At 45.9% G+C, this 26,831-nt stretch overlaps 1 protein-coding gene across 1 annotated transcript in view; it reads right to left on the reverse strand.

Moving 5' to 3' along the window:
- The window catches only part of IFNGR1 (interferon gamma receptor 1), a 146,133-nt gene that overhangs the window by 42,051 nt on the left and 77,251 nt on the right, over positions 1 to 26,831 (reverse strand). The window contains exon 5 of the mRNA XM_082252248.1: positions 6,760 to 6,907. Coding sequence (XP_082108374.1) covers positions 6,760 to 6,907 — 148 coding nt within the window. The remainder of the gene's footprint in view (positions 1 to 6,759; positions 6,908 to 26,831) is intronic.

A 26,831-nucleotide genomic window follows, 5' to 3' on the forward strand; every position in this document is an offset into this window, starting at 1 on the left:
CTGGTCCAAGTTAAGCCAATGTAAATATTCATGTGCCATATCTGTGGGATTCCCATGGAAACTGGAAATCCCTGTAAGAACCACTGTTACTCCAGTGATTACCACAAAATGTTAGGAGTATGGCCAAACAGCTGTCCTACTGCTTAGGCTGGCTATAGATGATCTGATTTTCTTTCCTGTAGCTACGAGTTGCAGGAAAGAAAATTGCTTGATTTCCCCATCAACACGGTCTTTGTTGATGGGGGAATCCTTCCCATTCCGGCTGGGAGAAGATTATAGCTTAAAAAAATCCAACAGGCTAGTTGTCCCTAAGTTTATTGATCGATCAACTTGGGTACAATCAGCCTGCCCATACATGGTTCGAAATCTTGGCAGTCGAAACTTGGCATCCTCTCAAAAATGCAGTGTTCTCTAAATGGCACCTGTGCCAAGCAAGCGACCTTTTGTGTTCACTTAGTAGCCGGCAGTAGCCGGGAAAAATGGATTTTTGTAAGAACTTACCGTAAAATCCTTTTCTCTTAAGCTCATTGACAGACGTAGTCTTCTTGATTCTCAAGAGCTGGGTTATGTTGTCTCCGCAGGAGTAGGACTAGGCAGAATGACAAAACGTTCTGGCTCCACCCTAGGGGGCAGTCCCTGAGGGTATATCCTCCCTCTCTCTGCTACAGGGAATCAGTTCTGTTTAAAGCAGTACAGAGAATTTAACCCAACCCAACTCAATGATAGAGGGGCGGGTACTACGTCTGTCAATGAGCTTAAGAGAAAAGGATTTTACGGTAAGTTCTTACAAAAATCCATTTTTCTCTATCGCTCATTGACAGACGTAGTCTTCTTGATTCTCAAGAGCTGGGACATCCAGAAGCAGTGCCACAAATGAGGGGTGGGATTGACAAAATCAAATCCAATCTAGTAGGCCCAACCGGTGCCAAACTAGAAGTTTTAAAGGCTCATTATAAACAAAGAATGAGACTAAAAGAAAAAATTTTCCAACGGAAAAAAACCCTCGAGGTAGACCACTGGTCTCCTCAAATTGCGGCCTGCAAAACCTTGCGGCCAAATGAGGCATCAGACGATGCCATTACATCAATTTTATAATGTTTAGAGAAGGTATGCACCGACGACCAGGTAGCCGCCTTGCACACCTGGACCACTGACGCCTGATGGCGAAAGGCCCATGACGCACTAAGTGCCCGAGTGGAGTGCGCCTTAACAGGGAACGGGGGCTCCCGACCCTTAATAGAATAAGCCTGCACTACCGTCTGTCTGATCCATCTGGAAATGGTCGCGGCAGATGCAGGCAACCCCTTTTTGGGTCCATCTGGGATCACAAAAAGTGAATCCGTCTTGCGAAACGAGTCTGTCGTTTTCAAGTATACCCTGATCGCCCGGACCACATCCAAGGAGTGCAAAGCAAATTCCCGAGGATGACTGGGCTTAGGACACAGGGAAGGTAATACAATTTCTTCATTCAGATGAAATTCTGAAACTACTTTTGGTAGGAAGGATGGATTCGGACGAAGAACCACCTTATCTCTATGAACCACCAGATATGGTGAACGACAAGATAATGCGGCCAGTTCTGACACCCTGCGTGCAGAAGTAATAGCCACCAAGAAGGCCACCTTCTGGGACAACGTGGGTAGAGGAATCTCCCTAATATCTTCAAAGGGAGGTTTCTGAAGAACCGACAACACTAAATTAAGATCCCAGGGGGGTAACGGCGCGTGCACTGGCGGAGCCAGATGTCGCACCCCCTGGATGAAATTCCGCACCAAGGAATGAGTAGCCAAAGGCTTCTGAAAGAAGATGGCTAATGCTGAGACCTGACCCTTGATAGTACTCAAGGCCAGTTTCTGCTCAACCCCTTGTTGCAGAAAAGCCAATATTCGACTAATCGAATAAGACCGAGGACGGAACCCCAAAGGTTCACACCATGCAATGTAGGACTTCCATGTGCGATGATAAATCTTTCTGGAAGTCGCTTTCCTTGCTTCAACTAGAGTAGGAATAACTGAAGCTGACAAACCTTTGTCCTTCAGCACCTGGGTCTCAATAGCCAGGCCGTTAAAGCCAGCGATCGTAAAGCAGGATGGAAGATCGGTCCCTGAGACAGTAGATCCTCTCTGAGAGGAAGTCTCCACGGGACGTCCGCCACCAGTCTGACCATGTCGGCGTACCAAGCTCGACGAGGCCAGTCCGGAGCTACCAGGATTACTGGGATTCCTTCCTCCTCTACCCTGCGAAGAAGTCTTGGCAGTAACGCGAGAGGAGGGAAGGCATATATTAGCTGGTATTGCCCCCACGGGGCGATCAGTGCGTCTGCGGTTTCTGCTAGAGGATCGCGGGAGCGAGCCACGAATCTCTGAACTTTCCTGTTGAATCGTGATGCCAACAGATCCACATCCGGGGTGCCCCACCGTAGGCACAACTGGTGGAAAACGTCTGGATGGAGGGACCATTCCCCCTGATCCAGGGTCTGACGGCTGAGATAATCTGCCTGCCAATTCTCCACCCCCGGAATGAACACCGCAGAGATTGCTGGAACAAATCGTTCCGCCCAGCGAAGAATGCAAGCCACTTCTTTGGCCGCTCGGACACTCTTGGTGCCCCCCTGGTGATTGACATAAGCCACAGCCGTGGCATTGTCCGACTGGATCCGAACCGGGCTGCCCTGGAGCTGCTCGGTCCAGTGAATCAGACAAAGTCTGATCGCTCTCAGTTCCAATACATTTATCGGTAATCTGGATTCTTCCGGGGACCAAAGTCCCTGGGCAGATAATTGACCGAGAATTCCTCCCCATCCGGATAGACTGGCATCCGTGGTCACTATCGTCCAATATATTGGCAGAAATGACTTTCCCTGGCTGAGCATTGGAGACCGAAGCCACCAAACCAGAGACTCTCTGGTCTGTTTGCTCAATCGTATCTGATTGTCCAGGGATTCCGGATTCCGATTCCATCTGAGGAGAATCTCTTGCTGAAGAATTCGGGTATGGGACTGGGCAAATGGGACTGCTTCGAAGGAAGCCACCATCAACCCCAGAACCCTCATGCAAGTCCGAAGGGAAGACCAGTTGTTGGACAGTAACAACTGGACTGCTGATTGAATCTTTCGAAGTTTCCCTACCGGAAGAAACACTCTTGTCCTGACTGTGTCTAGAATTAGACCCAGATATTCGAGCCTCTGGGTGGGAACCAGAAAAGACTTTTGCTGGTTCACCAGCCACCCGAATTCCTGTAAAGAAATCATAGTAATTTCTATGTTTTGTAGCAAGGTCTGAGGAGACTCTGCATGAAGCAGAAGATCGTCTAGGTAACCTAGAATCGATATACCTCTTTGGCGCAGAAGTGCCAACATTGGGGCCAACACTTTTGTGAAGACCCGCGGAGCCGTGGCAAGACCGAAAGGTAACGCCACAAACTGATAGTGGTTCTCCTCTACGGAAAAGCGTAGAAAACGCTGATGTCCTGCGAAAATGGGAATGTGAAGATAGGCGTCCTTGATGTCTATGGACGCTAGGACATCCCCTGGATGCAGGAAGGCTGCTACCGTGCGAATGGACTCCATTCTGAATCTTCTTATGTTGACGAAAGAATTGAGTGCTCTTAAGTCCAGAATTGGACGCACTTTGCCCTCTTTCCTGGGTATTGTAAACAGGTTTGAATAAAACCCTTGAAACCGTTCTGTCCAAGGAACGTGGACTACCACTCCTTGTTGTAGTAGATCTGTGACTGCTCTCCGCAGATCTTCTAGACGATCCGGAGATAGTCGGATATTGGAAGGGAAGAATCGCGCCGGTGGGAGAGATCGAAACTCGATCTTGTACCCTGACTTTATGACTTCGCAAACCCATTTGTCCGGGATTCTGGAAAGCCATGGATCCGGGAACCGGCGAAGACGTCCCCCCACCCCAGTTATGGGTGGGGGCGCACCTTCAGGCTTTGGATGGTTTATCTTCAGGTCTGGAGGGGGCGGGCTTTTGCTTGCCCGACCAACGACCCCTGATGCCTCCTGCAGGAGGCTTGGAGGACTTAGTTTTTTCACCCGCTGGACGAAAAAACCTCTTGTGAGCAGAAAAAGAAGGCCCTCGTCTTTGACGAGTTCCTCTACCTTTAAAATTTTGCGGTAAAAAGGTGCTTTTTCCACCGGTGAGATCCTTAATGATCTCATCTAAGTTGGCTCCAAATAGACGTTCTCCTGAAAAGGGGATATTAGCCAATGCTTTCTTGGAACCTTGGTCGGCTATCCAACCTTTTAGCCACAGTGTGCGCCTGAGAACCACTGCTGAGACTGATGCTCGCGCCATTAATGGAGTGGCGTCTAACGCCGCATCACATACAAACTGTAACCCCTGTATCATTTGTTCCAACAAATCTGATACCGCCTGAGGGACTTCTTCTAAGTCCCGGCGTAACCACTTAGTCCATTCAGTTACAGCCTGCGAAACCAGACCAATAGCAATTATTGGCCTGAAAGCTGATCCAATCAAGGAAAACATGGTGCGAGACATAGCTTCTATCTTGCGATCCACTGGATCTTTAAAAGACGGAGCGTCTTCTAAAGGAATAACCGTGGCTTTATTCAATCTAGCAATTGGCGAATCCACCACAGGTGGTTCTGTCCATTTCTTAATAAGGGTTTCCTCAAACGGATAACGCCTGTCAATGCGTTTGGAAATATTAAAAGCGCGTTTTGGCAGACGCCATTCTTCATCGATTGGATTGCCAAAACATTTGGGCAATGGAAAAACCTTTGCCACCTTGATGCGTTTTTTAGGATCTCAGGGATCTCAGTTTCAGCTATTTCTGATGGAATACCCTGTAACCTTAAAGTCTCTTGAACAGATACAATGAGTGCGTTTACCAACGCTTCCTCTCGGGCTATGGCTGATGCCGAAACATCCTCCTCACTGTCTGAAGAGACAGGACCCGAGACACCAATACCAGATGAAGTACCTGCAACTGCAGAAATAGGCTCAGAGTCTGAATCCGAGGTTTCAGATAATAAGGGGTTAGGCGGGGGTCGCTTTCTTGCGCCCTGTCCCTGACAAGCCACTTCCACCCGGGACACAAAAGTTTCCATAATGGCTGACAAAGATTCGATTGTCAATGGGGTGCTGGAGGATCCCGCAGACCCCTCGAGGGGATCCGGAGGAGATACATGAGTGGCAGGGTCCATGTTAATACAGGACACTTTTGCCAGCAATAAACAAAAAAACTTTTTCTTTTTTTTTTTTTTTTTTTTTTTTTTTTTGTGTGTCTCCCCCTAGCGCAATAGCGCCCCTCAGAGTACCTGCTTCTCGATCCCAGAGAGAGAGAGAGAGGGACCCCCAAGGCTCACCAACCGATGCAGTGTAGTTTCCAACAAACTGCAGCCAGCGTCTGTCTTACACAGACTGGAAGGAGCTGTTTGCTTTTTCCCGGGCAGAAGGCGTGGCTCCGCCCCCTGTGTACGCCTTCCGGCGTTCCCAGCCCTCCACGAGGAAGCTGGGCTCACAAAACATGGCCGCCCCCATAGAAGAGACATAAGACTCCAAAAACATGGCGGCCGGCGTGACCTGAGGACATACATGCATTCGGTCTACGGCAAAATGGCGGCGGACCGCCGATATCGTCTTCCCAGCACATCCACCTGCACTCTGCTGAGAGGTGACATATGGATCTACAGAGATACACTGCACATAAGGTAGGATTATACCTCCTATGTTTGCTGTAATGTTACAGTCTGCTGGGTAGAGTGTTAGCTCTTGAACCAAGTCCACTTCCCACAACACATGCTGTATTACAAGGGGGACTTGTAAGTGTCAGATATATACTGACCATATATGGAGGGGCCCATAATATATACTGCCTCATAAATGAGGAAAAAAAGGGAACGTTTACTCACCATACCGAACCGACAGGCACCCTCTCTTCATAATACCCTCTCCACCGAGGTGGGGGTTTGTGGACGCCTCGACTCTCTGGTCCTGGCGTCCAAGCGAGCTTTTAACTCGCAAAGTCAGTCCCTTTACTGGGACTCCGTCGCGGCCGACTCAGCGCACTGGTCTGCACGCGCTTTTAGGCAGAGACCGGGGTGACCACTGGATCTCACATCCAGCCCGTCGCCCGGCCCCGCATACTTACTTGAATATGTCGCGGCCGACCAAGCGCAATGCCTGGTCTGCACGCGCTCGTAGGCCGGCTGGGGTGACCACAAGTGTCGCCCAGTCCGGCATCTTTGCTTGAAGATCTCACAGGAAAAAAACACTGGAGAAAACTACCTAAAAAATGTCTTTTTCTTAAAGAAAAAAAGTCTTGCCAGGACCAAAAGATCCCAGCAAGGAACTTAGGTCCTTACTCCTGACTAGACAGAAAAAAACTGATTCCCTGTAGCAGAGAGAGGGAGGATATACCCTCAGGGACTGCCCCCTAGGGTGGAGCCAGAACGTTTTGTCATTCTGCCTAGTCCTACTCCTGCGGAGACAACATAACCCAGCTCTTGAGAATCAAGAAGACTACGTCTGTCAATGAGCGATAGAGAAAGAGATTCGTAGTGCCTACTACAGTGATTAACAGCTTTCATGGAGATCAGCCAGAGATGGCATATACTTGCTTTCACAAGGAATAGCTCAACAACATGTGTTTCTGCAATACAAGCTGTGTGAATGGGCCCTGAGTGAATAAAGGCCAATTAATAATGCATTTCAGAATGATATAGTAAAGAAAAAAAAATTACATGACCAAAGGGATCTCATCAGTATAACAAACATAACTTACCTTTTTCTTCAGAAAAACACATCTCCTTAGATTTCTCCATTTTCATCCCAAGAAAATGTGTTGATGTACCTTGTGCAGAAAAACAAGTCTCCTGATCCGAAATAGAAAATGTACATGTACATGCTAAACTGTCACAATCCTCTGCACTCTGCAAAAAAAATAAATAAAAGAAAAATGCATTATGAGGAGAGCTTACCGAGTATGCAGCTTTGTCATTGTTAGATCCTTGCTCATGTTCCTGCTTAACCCTCCTCTTATGTTAGAATTCCGTTACTATCCATGATGTTAGGGTCAGTTTTGACCCGTGTTTTAAAATCAGCCATAAAATACCCTCTGAATAATTATTTATCATCAAATTTGTTTCTTACCTCTTGGTTACCTTGTTAGGCTTCTTTATCCTTGAAAAGATTGGTTTTAATATTTTTGGTGTGACCCCCAGACCTTTCTTTTGATAGCATACCTCTCATTGTCAAATTGAAAAAATGGTAAAATAAAGTCAGCAACTCTGAAATGAATTTGTCCTATGTTTCTTCACTTTATTTAGAGAAGCAGACAAGCAGGAAAAGAGATAGGCCCCTCCCTAACTACAGCTCACAGGGTTGAGAGGGGATTGGCTGTCACTTTTACTAAGCAGAGAGAGTGTTTATGATTTCAGTTTTGGCACTTATTAGTGTCCTAAAATCCTATATTATAACTGGGTCAGAATTGACCCTAACACCATGAACGTCTTAATTTTCACCACAGTATTTTATAATTTAGTGAAAAGGATTATTTTTCTATTACATTGTTTAAATAGAGGTTCCTGACAAAGTAAAAAATTCCTGACAAAGTAAAAAATTCCTGACAAAGTAAAAAAATCTTGATGCAATAAACAAATTTATGTGATACTTATAGACATTCAAAACCTGAAAACGGGTCAGTTTTGACCCTAACACAAGAGGAGGGTTAAGCTGGACCCCATTGCCTCTGCCCCAGGTTTTGTGTTCTATGGAGCAACCCTTGCATGCAGGGATTAGAACTAGGTCTCCTTACGCTGTGTGCATCAATAGAAACACACAGCCCAGTAGCCTTATTAGGCAGTCCCCTGCTCCTACCCTCTTCAAGTTAACAGACTAACTCAACTGCACTGTCCACTGTTAACTCTTCTTTGTGAAGATCAAAAGTTCAGGGAAGAAGCACTGAGACAGCAAGAGCCAGCAGCATTGAAAGTTGTAGACTACAAGTGCTGTGGGGTAAGAATTTTAACTAATAGTTTACTGGGAAATGTATGTTTGATTGTGCTCAATTTACTAGGCTAAAAAATGCAGCTGAGGGTTTAATGCTACTTTCAAACAAAACATTTCCAGTATACAATGTTTCTTCTCATTTACTCAAATATATACTGTATAAAATATAATCCAGCATAACCTTAAGTGACTATTTCTACATGCTCACATAATTTGAATATGCCTACGCTGTAAGAACCACTTACTTTGCTTTATCCACTTTACCACTGAGCCTATTTTTGACACTTTTTGTTTACAAGATTAAATCAGTATTTTTTGCTAGAAAACTACTTAAAACCCCAAAACATTATATATATTTTTTAGCAAAGACTCTGGAGAATAAAATGGTGGTCATTGCAATATTTTTTGTCACGCGGTATTTGCGCAGCGGTCTTTCAAACGCCATTTTTTTGGAAAAATTACGAAAAATCAAATTTCACTGCAAAACTAAACAGTAAAGTTAGCCCATTTTTTTGTATATTGTGAAAGGTGATGTAAGTAAATAGATACCCAACATGTTACGGTTTAAAATTGTGCACACCCGCGGAATGGCGACAAACTACTGTCAATAAAAATCTCGATAGGCGACGCTTTAAATTTTTTTAACGGTTACCAGTTTAGAGTTAGAGTGTAGCTCTTTTTTTTTTTTTTTTTTAATTACTGCTCATGCTCTGGCGATCGTGGCGATACCTCACATGTGTGGTTTAAACAGCGATTTCATTTGCGGTGCGACTTCCATATACATTTTCTTCCGTGCGCGAGCTAACGGCGACGGCTAAACTTTTTTTTTTTCCCCTATTTATTTATTTTTTTAAATTTTAATACAGGTTTTTTAAAAAAAAAATAAAAATCTGATCACTTTTATTGCTGTCACAAGCAATGTAAACATCCCTTGTGACAGCAATATGCAGTGACAGGTACTCTTTAGGGAGGGATCGAGGGTCTAAAAGACCCTAGACCCCTCCACTACACTTCCATGTATTCAAAAACGCCAAAAACTGCAGTTTTGAATACATTCACTTTTTGAATCTGCCGCCTTTAGCAGCAGAGAAACCCGGACGTGACGTCATGGACGCCGCCTCCGGGTTACGTCATCGGAGACCCAATCGAAGCAGTTTCAGGCTTTGATCGGGACTCCATCCAGCCAGCGGATGTGCCAGCTGGGTGCTCGGGTCTCCCGGTGGGACGGGAGACCCGGGCAAAGCCGTGGGAGGGGGGGGGACGTCCCCTCCCGCTCGCCGGGGTAACGATCGAGCGGCTCCCAAGCCGCATCGGTCATTACCGCCGGAAAGCCGACCGCCGGCTCTAAAAAAACGGTACCAGGGTGATGCCTCTAGCTTAGAGGCATCACCCCGGTACAACCACGCAAAGTCAGCCAACGTAGGTCTACGTGGCTAGACGTTAAGTGCCGGTTCACACTTATGCGCTTGCAATGCGAATTTGCAGTGCGAGTTTCCCTTGTGTTTTTCAATAGTACCAGCGCGATTGTAATGAAAATTTTATTGCGTTGATTATGTTAATTAAGCTCAGGAGGGGTGGAGCTGAGGGGAAAATCAAACAAAAAATAAAAATTCGCACATAAGAATTCGCACATATCTGAACTGATAATGCGAGTCCAGACCGATTTACATTGATGTCTATGGAGACTAAATTCGCAACGCAACTCTGTAAACTCGCACAAGACCCTTTTTATCATCGCATCACATTCGCATCTGGATCGCAACGCATAGATGTGAACGAGTGTCACGAATTCAATGAATTTTGTAAATGCATGCGATTGGAGACTATTTAGAACGCATAGCATTCGCAGTACAAGCGCATAAGTGTGAACCGGCACTTAGTGGTTAAGTGTCAGGTTCATTTCACACTTGTAAGACTTAGGATCCGACTTGTGAGACCCCAAGTCATAGGACATGTGAAATGCCATGTATCTCTACGAGAGCCGTTCCATATGATACTACTGAAGTCGCTGCAACTTCAGAAGAGGTTCCTGCACTACTTTGATCTTACTTTGACACAACTTTAATGCCAGAGTGTAAATGTCATAAAAAAGTCCCTTCAAGGTCGTATCAAAGTTGGACTTCAAAGTTGCGCAATTTTGAAGTCCGCTTGTGTGCAAGGAGCCTAAGGGCTCTTCCACACGGGTGTTCCGATCAGATCCGCCTGTCAGTTTTTTAGGCGGATCTGATCGGATGCCCATTCAGCCCTATGGAGCAGCGGATGTCAGCGGTGACATGTTCGCTGACACCCGCTGCCATCCGCATCCGATCCTGTCCGTGAAATCCGGACGGATGGAAACCCTATTTTCCATGCGTCCTGGGGATCGGATGAGAGCAGACAGGCGGTCCGCTCTCATCCGATCCCCCATAGAGAGCAGCGGGGGCTGTGACACCTCCCTCTCCGCACTGCAAGCGGAGACGGAGCTGTCATCCGCCGGCTCAGCGGGGATTGGCGGATCGATCCCCGCTGAGCAGCACGGACCGTGTGAAAGAGCCCTAACTCTGCGACTTTTCTAAAGAGGATGCTACCTGGACCCCACATACACAAACACTATTTTGAAAACACAGATGCCTGTCATAGCAATTTCTCAGTCATATATTTTATTATTAAACTGTTAACCACTTGATGACCAGCCGCCGCAGATGTACTGCGGCAGGCTGGCTCTCCCAGGCAGTACAAGAAAAAAGAGGGTGGCGCTCACTGGTGTCTGTAAATGACCGTACTCTATGGAAGACTGTGGAATGTCTCTTTGAATAAATATATCATTTATTGAATACATAAATAAACCATAAAAAAATCATAAAGAATTGCCTGGCTCTCCCAGGCAAAACCCCGTACATGTACGGCGCTCGCCTGGGGGGAGCTAGGGGGCGTGCTCTCACCTCCGCTCGTCAGCGGGGAAGCCAGTGCGGAAGTCAGGCGGCTCCAATTGCTGCCTGACACCGGCGATCTCTCCCCACTGACAGAGAAGGACGGACGGCTGATGTAAACACAGCCGTCTGTCCTCCTCCCTCGGATGATCACAGAGACCATGTGATCCTGCTATATAGGATCGCATTTCTCTATGGTCATCTCACAAGCCCAACCCCCCCACAGTTAGAATCGTTCCCCTAGGCTTACATTTAACCCCTTGCTCACCAATAGTGTAAACCCCTTCCCTGCCAATGGCATAATTACAGTAACAGTGCATATTTTTAGCACTGACTACTGTAGTAATGTCACAGGTACCCCCAAAAGTGTCAAAAATATCAGTTAGGGGTCCGATCTGTCTGCCACAATGTCGCAGTCCTGCAAAAAATTGTAGATCGCCACCATTACTAGTAAAAAAAAAAAAAAAAAAAAAAGGACAAATCTTTCCCGTAGTTAGTAGATGCAATCACTTTTGCGCAAACCAATCAAAATACGCTCATTGCGATTTTTTTACAAAAAAATATGTAGCATTACACAAATTGGCCTAAAATGTTAAAAAATTTAGATTTTTACATTTTTTTTGAATGTCATAAAAGAAAGTGAAAAATGTTTTTTTTTTTTTTTTCAAAATAGTCGCTCTTTTTTGTTTATAGCACAAAAAAATAAATAAATAAATAAAAAAATCGCATAGGTGATCAAATACCGCCAAAAGAAAGCTCTATTTGTGGGGAAAAAAAGGATGTCAATTTTATTTGGGTACAGCGTCGCACGACTGCGCAATTGTCTGTTAAAATAACACAGTGCGGAATCGCAAAATAGGGCCTAGTCATTAAGCAGCAAAATCTTCCGGTCTTAAAGTGGTAAAATGCACGGTCAGAAGGAATTTTAACCTGGCTAGCGGTATCCACGAGCGTGACTCGGGGTGGATTTTCCATGCTGTTATCGGTATCCCCGAGTCACGCTCGGGGTGGATGGGCAGAGCGCGCAGCGGTCTCTTACATTCTCCTGGCAATCCAGCGATGATCTCCCATTGCTGTGATCGCCAGCCGTCTGGGATCCCCGCCGCTCGTCCGTCCTCCGTCGGTGTGATGACTTCCTAGTTCCGTTCCCTGCAGCAGCAATGCTGCATGGGAGCGGAACTAGGGAGGGAAATTCAAACATTGAACGTTGCACAAAACACAAACACACACACACATATTATATGTATGTATGTATGTATGTATGTATGTATGTATGTATGTATGTATGTATGTATGTATATATATATATATATATATATATATATATATATATATATATATATATATATATATATATATATATATATATATATATATATATATATATATATATATATATATATACACACACACACATATATAATATAACGCATGAATTATAATCTAATCAATAATATAATTTTATTATATATATATATATATATATATATATATATATATAATAAAATTATATTATTGATTAGATTATAATTCATGCATTTGTCTTGTTTTGGTCAGGTTTACGTCAGTAATTACTAAGAATTGTAGGCCTATAATACATAACGCCAAATTTCCATGTAAAAAAATTGTACCGCTTTTGGTACAGAATTCCTGACATAATCATACCGCTAGGGAGGTTAAAGACATTACTTGTCCTCACATAGTACTTCTTTGTCTGAATCACAAAACAACCTCAAAAGCTCTACTGTAGTTCAGCTCTTCCTGAATCTCTTCTCTCTACACTGTTCTCCTTCAAATGTCAGCAAGGGCAATCTGCATCTCTTGCAAGGAAAGGTATAGTACTGAAGGCAAAGTAAGCTGCATAGGGACATCTTTTTTATAACAAGCATAACAGATCAGTTTTTAAATTTTATACCTAGGAATTAACACTTTGTTTAACCACTTCAGCCTCAGCCACATACCTGTATGTGGCTAGGGCTGAAGTTGTTATACCGGGATGATGCCTGCAGCTACAGGCATCATCTCAGTAATTTCCAGTTGGGAACGGGCTCTAATGTAAAATCCTAGTGGCTAAATTAGCTGCTAGACTGCTTTTACATGCAGCAGAAGGTGGTCCCTTCCTGCCACCTTCCCAGGCTTTTCCATCCCACCGGGGAGCCTCAGACTAAAAACAGCAGTTCTGCCAGTTGACCATAGAGATGATTGAGGACCAGAATGTCCCTGATCACCCTATGGTCTAAGACAGGACTCAACAAGCCCCAGGTGCCAGGTCACCATGGCGACATGAAGTTTCGTCCTGGCACCTGTGCTGCTGCCCAAATTTTCCCCACACCCGCAAACGCCCCTATGTATCCTGGGCTCCGATTGCCCATCCGCAGACCAAGACCGGCATAGCAGATGCCACCGGGTAGAGGGGAAGGAGAAGAGTAGACACAGGTCCGCTCTCTTTCCCTTCTAGTTGTTGACCCAGAAGTGATGTGTGACATTGCTTCCTGGGTCCCCGTTCAGTTTCCCTGGCAATCAAGGCCAGGAAAGCATGTAATGCAGTGTGATGTGCATTGCATTACATACACTGGAGCACAGGGGAGACATGCAGGATTAAGGAGAACCTGTCAACAAAAAATCATCACATACGGGAATTGTTTTTGTGATTAAAAAAAAAAAAAAAAAGTTACATAAAAAGAAAAAAAAAAATGTGTTTTTTTATTTATAGAAAATGAGAGTTTCATCTAAGCACATAACCCCCCCACATATACGTTGAATGTGATAACCATGTTACATATCGCTGTGCACGCTGGAATGAGAGCAATAATTCTAGCACCAGACCTCCTTCAGAATGCTAAACTGATGACCTATTGGGAGCTTGTAAAGCATCGCCTATGGAAAATATAGGGTACTGACATGTTGGATATCCATTTACGCAACCTCAGCTTTTATATTTTACCAAAAAATTGGGTAATTTATTGCGTTTTTGTGCCTCCTAAAATTAACTTTTGATGGATTTTTTTACTAAAAACGTTGTGTTTCCTAGACCTTTGTAGTAATATCGTGTGGCATAAAAAAGTGGAACTACCACTATGTTATTCTCTAGGGAGTCGGTTTTCAGAAAATATATAATGTTTGGGGGTTTTATGTAATCTTCAGGCATCACATTATTTTTTTTGTGCAAAACAAAGGCTCTGACTATGAAAGGGTTAAAGGGTAAGTCCACCTTCGGGAACATGTTACGTGTTCCACCCATAAGATTTGTTAGTTTAAAAAAAACTGGCTCCTAACTTTTTTTAGCTGGGTCTTAGATTCAAAGAAATGTGTCAAGTCTTGGTCTAACAACCCATAAGCGACAAGTATTTTGTCCCCAAAATCCCCCCTCCACTAAATGATTTGGACCAATGCACAAAGCAAGGTTCATAAAGACATGGACAAGCAAGTTTGGGGTGAAGATGGTGGGGAGTTTGCTGGCCTGCACTGAGTCCTGACCTCAACAAAAATCAATAGAACACCTTTGGGAGGAATTAGAGCGCAGAACTGACCTCACAAATGCGTTTCTGGAAGAATGGTTAAACATTCCCATAGACACAATCCTAAACCTTGTAGGATTCCTAAAAGAGTTAAAGCTGCAAAGAGTGGGCCAACTCAATATTGAACCCTAAGACTGGGACGCCATTAAAGTTCATGTGCGTGTAGGCATCCCAATACTTTTGGTAATATAGTGCATATCAGTATTGCCCTGGGGCTCAAGTGGTTACGTTTACATCTACTACACTTCCGTAAGCAAATCTTTGGTCAATATAGAGACATGTCTAATTATAGCTTTCATAGTTACTGCTGTTACTTTTTTTCAATACAAAATCGGAAATATGGTTGTCAAGCTATTCTCAGAAATAAAGCATTTTGTATATGTATCATAAAACACAAACTATAATGGTTTGTTAAATATTGGCCTATCATTCGATTCTTTATCTTCCACTTAAATTACATTTTATATTTCATTAGCCAAGGCTATCCCCAATTCCTCCAATTACTAGACAATAGACAGACTGCCATCCATCCAACATATACTGTTTACAGTGGAACTTTAGTCAGAACATTAATTCCTGATAGATGCCGTATTTTTCGCTCCATAAGACGCAGGGAAAATGTCTGTGCATCTTATGGAGCAAATATTGACCAGGCCTCCCCCCCACCCCCGTCGCTGCATCCATCGCCGTGTTAGAATACTGGGACGGCTCCTCTGTGAAAGAAGAGGAGGAGGAGTCTGAGTCAGCGGCATATCAGCACCAGGCCAGCCTTTCAGTAAACTAGCACGGGCCGGCTGCACGGCGCACGTCACACTGAGGGAGGAGTGAGTGCTGGCGGCCGCGCTGCTGTGCTGTGTACGTGAGCTGCCTGGGCTGGACTGACTTCACTGCATCACACGAGAAATCCGAACCCCTGCAAAGTAAACTCATCATTACCTTTTATTTGCCAGGTTTCTGTATGGGTCGTGTATCGGAGTGCTGTTGTGTACGTGAGCTGTACATACTGTATACAAACTGCCAATCACTCCCTGGAGGGCTACAACACCCAGCAGACTTTTCCACCCTAAACAGTAACCCACCTCTCCACCCTTAAAATTACTTACCTAATGTTCTCAGCTACAGTGCTCTCTTGACAATAAAGGACACATTAGGAGCAATATCCTCTGATGATGTCTGTGCGGGCGATATGCGTCAGGAGCTGGCAGTAGAACTTCATTTTAATACATTGCCTGTTACCATGCGATTCTTGCTAAGTGCGATTCCTTTTATTTCATTAGAAGTTTTTAGCAATATTACGCTATGTGCACTCCTTTTTCTGGTTTTCATGTCATCTGGCCTTGAGAGATTTCAATCCCTCTGCCTACCACCTTATGAGCTGAAAACAACTTCCATGGTAATGATCGTAGGAGGAATCAGGATCACCTTGTAAAGCCTGAACAGGTCTGTTTGCTATATGGCAATTCAGACCCATTTGATCTGGTGAGAGCCCACTTTTACTGTTCACTTGGTGTTGGGATTCTTTTCATCACGTTTGGATTTATATATGTATACCAACAAGATGGATCACTTCTTTGGGACTTTTATTTAAGCCCTATTTCAGTATTGGACTTTATTTCACAATATCCTATATTTTATATATATATATATATATATATATATATATATATGTTCAATTGTACTCTTGTATATTATGTACACTCATTAGCGCTGCACTTTTTTCTTCCACTTGTTATTTTATAATTTATCAATTATGTTGTGCTGGCAGCTTGACTTGTTTTGGTACTAGCGCTTTCTAGACACTTTTACTGTAAGGACACATTACTGACAGTTCCTTCATTACTGTATTTTCTTGCAGAAAAATACCTCCTCCTCATTCTACATATAAGGATATTAAAGCAGAAAAGACTAGCATATAAAATTCATTCTAAACTGGAGGTAGAAAAATATGCTAAGGAACATGAAAACAGAGCAGCGGAGAGACATGTTGGGCCACCTACAACTGAAAAAATGATGAGAGTAGAGGAAACGGGATTGGCTGCAAAAAGTAAGCACACTTTTCGTGGGCATGCTGCAAAGTGGCCACAGTTAAACGTGGACATGAAAGAATGGATCACACGTCACTGGAATAATGGCTTCTCAGTCTCTACAAAAATAATAATATATGAAGCCAAATGCACTGCTGTAGAGAAAGGCATTCAGGATTTTACTGGATCACCATCGTGGTGCTACAGATTTATGAGGCGGTGACCTTGGCATGCGCACCAAAATTAGAATTGCGCAAAAAATGCCAAAAGAATATGAATCCAAGATCCTGTCTTTTCATAAATTTGTAATTGATGCTAGGAAGAAAAAATGGTTTTCAAATTGGCCAGATTGGGAATATGGATGAAATCCCACTAACCTTTGATGTGCCATCTAATAGGACTGTTCATCTGAAAGGTGCCAAAACCATAACCGTGAAAACCTCAGGACATGAGAAATCCCATTACATGGTTGGTTATGTTGTCCTGCTGTGCAGAGGTCACTAAATTGCCGCCCATGTTATTTTTAAAAGGAAAACATTTTCAAAAGAAGTGATTCCACAAGCTGTTGTGCATGTTCATGAGGAAGGATGGATGGACAATAATGGAATAAGAGTATGGGTTTAAAAAGTTTAGTCCAAAAGTCTTGGAGGGCTTCTGAAAAAACCTGCCTTATTAGTGCTTGACCAGTTTAGAGCACATATTAGGGAAACACCAAAAAATGGGATTTTTGACTTACCATAAATTCAATTTCTCTGATGTTTATTGACGGACACAGCTCCTGATATTCATAACCATTGGGTTATACTGCCCCCTACGGGAGTAGGACACTAGGCAGAAAAGAATTCTGGCTACATCCATGGGCAGTCCCAGGGGGTATACTCCCTCTCTCTTCTATAGCCACTCAGTTTTGTTACAAGCAGTGTCAGGAGAATTATAACTCTACAGAGGGGTGGGTGTTGTGTCCATCAATAAACATCAGAGAAATGGATTTTACGGGAAAGTCAACAATCCCATTTTCTCTTTCACTCACTGACTGACACAGCTCCTGATATCCATAACCATTGGGACATCCCAAAGCAGTGTTAAACATGAAAAGTTGGAACAACAAAAAAATTCCCAAAGCTAAACATTAGCCAACCAGGCAACAGGAGCCCACCTGAAAAAAAAAAAAAAAACACACCCTCAGAGAATCAGGTCCTCCTAAACAGCAGAAGAATCTGCAGATGCCAACACATCCACTTTGTAAAACTTTGTAAAAGTGTGCACCGACGACCAGGTGGCCACCTTGCAAACCTGCGTCACTGACGCATGATGACGGAAAGCCCAGGAGGCACTAAATGCCCTAGTAGAGTGCGCCCTGACAGGGAAAGGAGGCACCTGACCCCTGATGGAATAGACCTGAACCACCGTCTGTCTGATCCATCTGGAAATGGTCGCAGAAGAAGAGGACAACTCTTTTCGAGGTCCATACGTGAGCACAAAGAGTCTGACTTTGACTCCGTAGCTGCCAGGTACACCCCAATTGCCCGGACCACATTCAAGGCATGCAAGGCATGTTTAGGCCTGGGACACAGGGAAGGCAACACAATGTCTTTATTCAAATGAAAATCAGAGACAACCTTTGGACGGACAGGGGCGAAGAACCACCTTATCCATGTGAATCACCAGGTAAGGTGAACAATAGGATAACGCCGCCAGTTCCGACACCCTGAATATTTCTGTACTAATACGAACTAAAATGAATACTTCTTTAAAGCTGAAAGCATCAAATTAAGATCCCAAGGCAGCAACAGAGCCCGCACAGGAGTAACCAATGTTGGACACCCTTAAGAAAGGTACGCACCAGGATGTGTGTGGCCAAAGGTCGTTGAAAGAAGACCGGCAAAGCCAACGCCTGGCCCTTAATGATACTCAAGCCCAATTTCTGTTCAACCCTCCGTTGAAGGAAGGTCTAGATCCGAGCCAAGAGAAGAAGCGAAGAACCCCAAGAGAGCCACACCATGCAATGTAAGTCTTCCATGTACGAAGGTAGATCTTCCTAGAGGTAGATTTCCTAGCATTTAACAGTGTAGGAATCACTAACTCAGATAAACCCCTATCCTTCAGTTTAACAACCAAGCCGTCCAAGCCAGCGACTGTAAAGCAGGATGGAAGATTGGTGCTTGGGACAGCAGATACTCCCTTAGAGGAAGCTGCCAAGGAACGACGGCGACCAGCCGCACGAGATCGGCGTACCAAGCCTGGTAAGGCCAGTCCAGAGCCACTAAGATGATCGGAATCCCTTCTGCCTCGATCCTGCGTAGAAGTCTGAGCAGAAGCCATAAATCAGACGATACTGACCCCACAGGGCCACCAGCGCGTCTGTGGCGTCTGCCAGAGGATCCCTTGATCGAGCCACAAACCTCTGCACCTTTCTGTTGAGCCGAGATGTCAACAGACCCACCTCGGGGGGTGCCCCACTGGAGACACAGCTTATGAAACACCTCCGGATGAAGGGACCACTCCCCGTGGTCAACACCTGCCGACTGAGGAAATCCGCCTGCCAATTTTTCACCCCGGGAATGTGTATGGCTGAGAGGGATGGAGCTAACTGTTCTGCCCACCTTAGAATGCAGGCTACCTGCAGAGCCGATAGCACACTTCTTGTGCCCCCTTGGTGATTGACATAAGCCACGGCTGTGGCATTGTCCGATTGAAGATTGAATGTGCACTAGACAACCGGATCACTCGGAGTTCCAAGACATTGATCGGGAGTCTGGGCACTTCCAGTGTCCAGGTCCCCTGAACAGAATGCTTGCCGAGGACGCCTCCCTAGCCAGACAGGCTGGCATCCGTGGTGACCACTGTCCAATATAGGACAGGATTTTCCCAGCCGAAGCTCCAGGAAATGAAGCCACAATATTAGGTATTCCTTCGTGCCCCGACTTAGCCAACTGTCCAGAGACTGCGGAGTCTTGTCCCATTTGGTCAATTTCCCTTTGCAGGGACCTCGTATGGAACTGTGCAAACTGAACCGTCTCGAAGTTAGACACCATCAGGCCCAGCATCCACATGCAAGTCCGGAGGGATGACCATTTGTTGGACAGCAGGAGGTGAATTGCAGCCTGCAATTTCTTGAGTGTGTCCAGAGGAAGGAGCACTCTGGCTAAAGCCAAGTCCAGAGTCAGGCCCAGATAGTCCAGCTTTGTGGACGGAACCAGAGAAGACTTCTGAAAATTCAGAATCTAGTCGAACTCCCTCAGAGTTCGTATGGTGATCTCCAGGTTCTCCACCAGAGCAGAGGGAGACTCCGCCCACAGAAGGAGATCATCCAAGTAGCCCAGTACCGCTATCCCCCATTGGCGTAGCAAAGCTAGCACCGGGGCTAACACTTTGTGAATACCTGAGGAGCAGATGCGGGACCAAAGGGTAACGCCACAAACTAATAAAGCTCCTCTCCCACAGCAAAGCGGAGAAAATACTGGTGACTGGCACATATTGGAATTTAAAAGGTAGACATCCTTGATATCGATAGAGGTGAGGAAATCCCCCTGACACAGGGATGCGCCACCAATGTTCAAATGGACTCCATTCTGAACTTCTGTACCCGCACAAAGCAGTGTAGCGCCTTGAGGTCCAGGATTGGACGCACTTTGCCTTCCTTCCTGGGAACTGTTAACAGGTTTGAGTAAAAACCCTGAAAACGTTCCGAGGCCGGAACCGGGACAATCCCCCCTTGGAGGAACAGGTCTTATACCACCCAAACAGGCTATGTAAGCAATCTGGGGACAGGCGCAAGTTGGAAAGAAAAAACCTTGCCGGAGACCAGAGCGAAACCATCTTGTAGCCGGACCAAATGACTTTGTGGACCCTCTTGTCTTGCACCCGGTAAGTCCACAGGTCTGGAAACCGAAAAGACATTCCCCCCACCCCTGATACTGGTGAGGGTGCACCTTCATGCAGAAGGAGCCTTGTCTACAGATCTGGGGAAGCTCGATATTGGCTTGCCAGACCAGGTTCGTTTGGATCCACCAGAAGAGGCCCTGAAAGGCTTTAAGCCCTTGTCATTTGACCCTGAGGGACGAAAAAACTTCTTATGAGCTGAGAAGGAAGGCCTACGTCTACGATGAGGTTCCTTGCCCTTAGTAGCCTGCGGAAGAAAGGAACTCTTCCCACCCTGTGAGACCTCTAATGATGTCATCCAGGGTTACTTCAAACAGGCGATGTCTTTGAAAAGGAAGATCAGTCAAGACCTTCTTTGAAGACTGATCCGCAGACCAGCACTTGAGCCAAAAGAGAGGCAAAAGAACCACTGCCAAAACAAAGAGGCGAGCCATCAGGGAAGCCGCATCCGAAGAGGCATTACAGATAAACTGCAGCCCCTGGACCAGCTGCTCCACCAGCTCGGCAAAGGCAGGGGGGAGCGGTTTTCCCTCCAGGTCACATTGTAGGAGCTTAGCCCACCCTGTCAGAGTTTGCGACAATGAATGGTGAATGGTGAATACCGGCTCCACTGCCGAACCAGGCAGAGTGTACAGTGCGGACCATAGCCTCCGCCTCCTGGTTAAGCTGGATCCTTTAAGGCCGGGGACTCTTCAACCGGAATCATGGTTGCATTGTTAAATCTGGAAACCGGAGAGTCCACCACCTGTGGCACAATCCACTTCTTAAGAAGGGACTCCTCATAGGGGTAACGCCTAGTAAAGCGCTTAGGGATCCCATGGGGGTGCTTTGGTCGTCTCCACTCTTTAGCGACAATTCTGTCAAAATAGGCATGGAAACACCTTTGCCGCTCTGGATGGCTTGTGGGTGCCAAAGGGTACCTGCGCCTCTGTCACAGCTTAAGCTGCGTCCTCTACCTTCAAGGTCTCATGCACAGATACAATCAGTGAACCCACCAGCGCCTTTATCGTGCGTAATCGCAGACGTGGAGGAATCGTCCTCACTATCAGTGGATTCCAGGAGCGTGGTTGCAGACCCAGCAGGGTGACCACTGTCCGCGGCGGCCGACTCAGGATTTGATGAGACAGAAGAGGCAGGGAAAGGCGGGGTGGGGGCGTTTTTTGCTAGCTTGTCGGCCACAAGCCACCTCCACCCAGGACACAAGGGACTCCAGGACCGCCGTCAGTGCATGGATGGATGGTTGGGACCCGGAGGGCCCCGCAGCCTCAGAGAGGGGATCAGGTAGGGAAATGTGCTCCAAAGACTCCATGAGTCACCAGGGGGACCCCACAAAAAGTGTAAAACACTGCAAAGGGACAACCCCCACTGCGCTGGCAGCACCACCGGTCACCAGGCACAAAACACCAAGCGATCCTCAGCAGAGAGGGAGAGGACCTTACCAGACTCACCACCCACAGAACCAGGGGATGGGGAGGGGCTCCCACTGCCGAAATCGCCGCTCACAGAGCTCCACTGTCATGGCCGCCGCTAATGGGGGGCTGTCGACCGGAAAGCTGTAACTCGAGCCGAGACCTGGTCATATGCGACCTCGCAGGCCAGCCCCTATCCAGTGGGACTATGTCGCGGCCGACCTACCACGGAGTTTGCTGGCCAGACTGGGGTGACCACTGGATCTAGATTATTCAGCCAGTCGCGCAGTCCGGCGGTTGACTGTAGATCTCACAGGAAAAAATTCAGGAGTAAAAAATTATCGATCTAAAATTTTTAAAGATCCCAGCAAGAAAATGGGTTGTTACTCCTGACTAGGCAGAAAAAAATGAGTGGCTATAGCAAAGAGAGGGAGTATACCCCCTGGGACTGCCCATGGGTGTAACCAGAATTATTTTCTGCCTAGTGTCCCTACTCCTGTAGGGGTCAGTATAACCCAATGTTTATGAATATCAGGAGCTGTGTCCGTCAATGAACGAAAGCGAAAACCATCCGTTAGACTTACCGGTAACGGTGTTTCTACGAACCTTCCAGGACAGCAACACATGAGAGATGAGAGGCTCCACCCTACATGAAACACAATCAGTACACAGCTGTTAAAAGGCCCCACCCTTCTCCTTGTCCCTCAGTTGTAAAAAAGTAGTTCTCCAACCGATTCACAAGGGATGTATAACTTAGGTACTTACCACCTATTGTTTTACATTCTTTCCTCACCCTTTTAACAGGGCGGGAAGTAGGCATGCCGTCCTGGAAGGTTTGTAGAAACACTGTTACCACTAAGTCTAACGGACGGTTTTCTCCTCTCACCTTCCAGGACGGCAACACATGAGAGCATAATAAAGTAACCACAGGCCCGCCTTAGGGTAGTACTTTTCGGCCAAAGGCTAGGTCTTGCTGAGACAGCCCCTACACTTGGTAGTGCTTCAGAAAAGTGTCATGGCTGGACCAGGTGGCTGCACTGCGAATCTGTTCCCAGGAAGCTCCTGCTTTTTCGGTACAGGATGTTGCATGTGCTCTTGTTGAGTGTGCTTTCAGCTTTGCTGGTGCAGGAACACCTGAAACCTCATAAAGACATGGTAATGGCTTGCCTGATCCACCTAGAGACTAAAGGTTTTGACGCTTGCAGTCCTTTTCTTGGTCCAGAGTAGAGGATCAAAAGGCGATTAGATCTCCTAAACTCCCTGGTCCTCTCTGTAAATTAGTGGGGAGGCATCTCCTCACATCTAAACAATGAAATTTTATTTCTTTTTCATTTCTAGGATTATCACAAAAGGATGGCAAAATTATTTCCCGCTTTCTGTGAAAGGAAGATGCTACTTTGGGAAGATATAGAGGGTCTGACCTGAGAATAATCCTATCTGGGAAGAACAACATAAAAGGTTCTTTATTCGAAAGACCTTGTAAGTCCCCTACCCTTCTGGCGCTCGTGACAGCTAAGAGAAAGGCTAGTTTTAGGGGCAAACACTTAAAGGGAACCTCTTCTATAGGTTCAAAAGGGCTTATAGATAACACTTCTATAACCCTAGTTAGGTCCCAAGGAGGGAACTTGTCTCTAGTGACAGGGGTAGCTCTATCCCTGGCCATCAAAAATCTTTTAACTAAAGGTTCTTTTGCAAGTCTCGTGTCTAGAAAAATAGAGAGCTGCTATTTATACCCGAAGGGTGTTAACCGCCATACCCTTCTCTACCCTATTTTGTAGGAAATCCAAAGATTATGGGGACAGACGCGGAAGAAATTTGCTTCTGCCTACGCCAAGTACAAAAAGTTTTCCAAACTTTTAAGTATATTTTTCTCGTTACTGGTTTCCTGCTCAGGAGGAGTGTATCACTCTGTCTGAGCAGCCCTTTAATCTAAGGATCTGGCGCTCACTAACCAGGCTGTCAACTGGAAGAATTCCAGCCTGGGTTGCCAAACTGTTCCCTGCAATAGCAGGTCTGGGAGGTTCGGAAGCTTCCAAGGAGGTGCTACCGATCACGCTTTCAGGGTCGCAAACCACGCCCTCCTTGGCCACCAAGGCGCAATCAGGATTAGGCGAAGGCCGGGGAACGACTGAGCTTCTGTAAAACTTGAGAAATAAGAGTTAGAGAGGGAAAGGCATAGGCGAACTCGAACTGCCATATCTGGGCCAGAGCATCCAGGCCCAGTGTCCCTCTTTCCAGCAAAAGGGAAAAGAAACTCCTTACCTTTCTGTTTTGTAGGCTGGCAAATAGGTCTACTTCTGGACAGCTGAATTTTTGGACTAGTGTCTGAAATACCATGGGATTTAGCTCCTACTCTCCTTGTCTTATTGGATGGCGACTGAGGAAATCTGCATCCCAGTTGCTTTCCTCTTCAGGTAAGCTACTGTTGTAGCATTGTCGGAGCAGACCTGAATTTGCATGCCTGAAATGGAACTCTCAAAGGCTTTTAGGGCTTTGTCCACTGCTCTGAGTTCTCTGAAGTTAGAGGAGGCCTGGGCTACTTCCTTGTCCCAGATGCCCTGGGCTTGGTCTCCCTCTAGATGAGCCCCCCCACCACCAGGTGCTTGCATCTGTGGTGACCTTCAAAAGGCTCCACAGACCCCAAGGTCTGCCCTTTTTTAAAATTGCTTGGAATTGACCACCACTCCAGGGAGGTTTTTATCTGAGGGGTGAGAATTACCCTTTCGTCCAGGGACTCAACCTTTTTGTCCCAGAAGGAAATATGGAAGAATTGAAGGTATCTTGAGTGTAGCTGCCCCCAAGCTACTGCTGGGATGCAGGCTGACATGAGCCCCAGAACTCTCAGGATCTCTCTCCTGGAGCACGAGGGGGCAACCACCAACCTTTTTACTGAAGAGACTACCTTCTCCACCTTTTCCCTTGGAAGGAAAAGACTTTGTACCCGTGAGTCTATCCGGACCCTAAATAGGTCTGAACCTGGGCAGGCTCCAGGGATGACTTTTCCATGCTGATCAACCAGCCTAGCGTCTGTAGAACTGTTAACACTTTCTGGGTGTTTGATCTCACTTGGTCCACTGATGGACCAAAAATCAGTAGATCGTCCAGGTAAGGAATCAAAGCTATTCCCTGGAGATGAAGACAGGCCACCGCCTCAGCCAGGATCTTGGTAAAAATCCTTGGACTGGCTACTAGACCAAAGGGGAGTGCCCTTGAACTGCCAATGTGCAGTCCCCTCCTCGGTGACCACCGCAAATCTCAGAAAGGCCTGGTGTTCCGGATGAATTGGAACATGCAGGCATCCCTGAGATCCAGAGTAATCATAAACACATCTTTCAACAGGTTTTTGAAGACTGTACAAATACCTTCCATTGAAAACCTCCTGTTCTCTAGGAAATTGTTTAAGTTTCTGAAGTTTATGATAAGGTGGTATTTTTCCAAGGGTTTGCGTACCACGAACACGTAGGAGTAAAAGCCTTGGTAAAGCTAGTTTTCTGGCACGGGAACTATCACTAGTTGTTCTGCCAGCTCTGGAATCCCATACAAAAGGGCTCTTCTTTTTAGTACATCTTTTGGAGGAGTAGTAAAAGTCACTTTTAGTGGGGGTATGGATGAAAAGTCTAGGCGGTAGCCTTCCTGAATGAGGGGGTGAATATAAGGACTGACTGAATTTCCTCCCATTGGGAAATTAAACGAGACTGTCTGCCCCCCACTTTGACTCTGGCGTCACTTAGTATCTTTGGCGCTTGAGTCTGGGGAGGGGGAAGAGCAAATTATTTCTTTGCCTACCTATACCAAACCCCCCCTTCTTATTGGGCTCTTTCTTGGCTCTCTGTTGACTTTGCCCCCGGGGGGCCAAAAAAAAATTTCTATATCGCTCCCTTTTGGGTTTGCTAGGAAATTTCTTCCCCTTCTCAGAGGATCTGGACAATACTTCATCCAGGCCTGAGCCAAACAGTAAGGATCCTTCAAAAGGTAGCCCACAGAGCTTCACCTTTGAAGTAAAGTTGCCTTCCCAAGCTTTAACCCAAATGGCTCTCCTAGCTGAAATAATGAGAGCTCCAGTTTTAGCTGAGGCTATTACTGACTCAATTGCTACATCTGCCAAGTACGCGACATCTTTCCCTATAACTAAAAGGGAATCCAGCAGGCCCTGTGAAAGGTGCTTTGTAAGCTTTTCTATCCAGAAATCTGCATTCCTAGCCACGCAGTTTGCAGCCAGGGCTGGAGCCATAGTGGATGAGTTGGCATCCCAGGCTTTCTTTAACAGAGATTCTGACTTACGGTCCATGACATCTCTGATATTCCCTGTGTCCTCAAAAGAGCGGTCAGATCTCTTAGTCACTTGAGACAGGAAGGAGTCCAATTTTGGACTCTTTAGGAATTTGTGCACCTCCTCCTCCCGAAAGGGGAATCTCCTTTTCCATGTCTTTGGTCTAACCAGATCTCTTTCAGGAAACTTCCATTCTTGAAGAATTAAATCTTTCAAGGATTGGTGAACAGGTAATAACTTGGATTGGTTTTTAACCAGTCCTTTATGTATCTTATCCTGTGCCGAGGTTTCCTTATGGGGGATCTGGGATTTCTTCTGTAGCCTAAAAAGCTTGAAGGATTCCCTCCAGATTTTCCAGAGCAAACTGATTTCTTTACAATTTGGTCTCCTCTGCATCACTATCTGGATCCACATCAACCTCCTCCCCAGAGCTAAGCTTAAACTTAGCCTGACTTTCTGCATTCCCTAGGTCATCCACTTTCCGTGCATGAGCGGGGGGGGGGGGGGGGAACCCTGCGAACCAGGCAGAAAAGCATATAGGCCTGCCTTGGAAAGAAGGGCCCTCCTTAGCTCCTTAGGGGTTAGCTCACCCGGTTCTGTTAATTGGGGGGGGGGGAAGCTACCGAGGTGCGAAGGGACTGGATAGTGGCTAGCGTTTCCTCCTGCATAGATTTAAGGAAATCTTTCATCAACCCTGAGGCCTCATAACTAGCCAGTTTGTTAATACACCTGTAACAAAAGGGCTTGGTGTGAGACCTGGGCAGTCTCTACCCGCAACTTCCACATTTTTTAGAGGAGCTAGTGCTAGCGAATACAGGTGGTGCTTTATCAGAT

Source organism: Pelophylax lessonae (genome assembly GCF_965119305.1).
Source record: "Pelophylax lessonae genome assembly, chromosome: 3".
NCBI classification, from domain to species: Eukaryota; Metazoa; Chordata; class Amphibia; order Anura; family Ranidae; genus Pelophylax; species Pelophylax lessonae.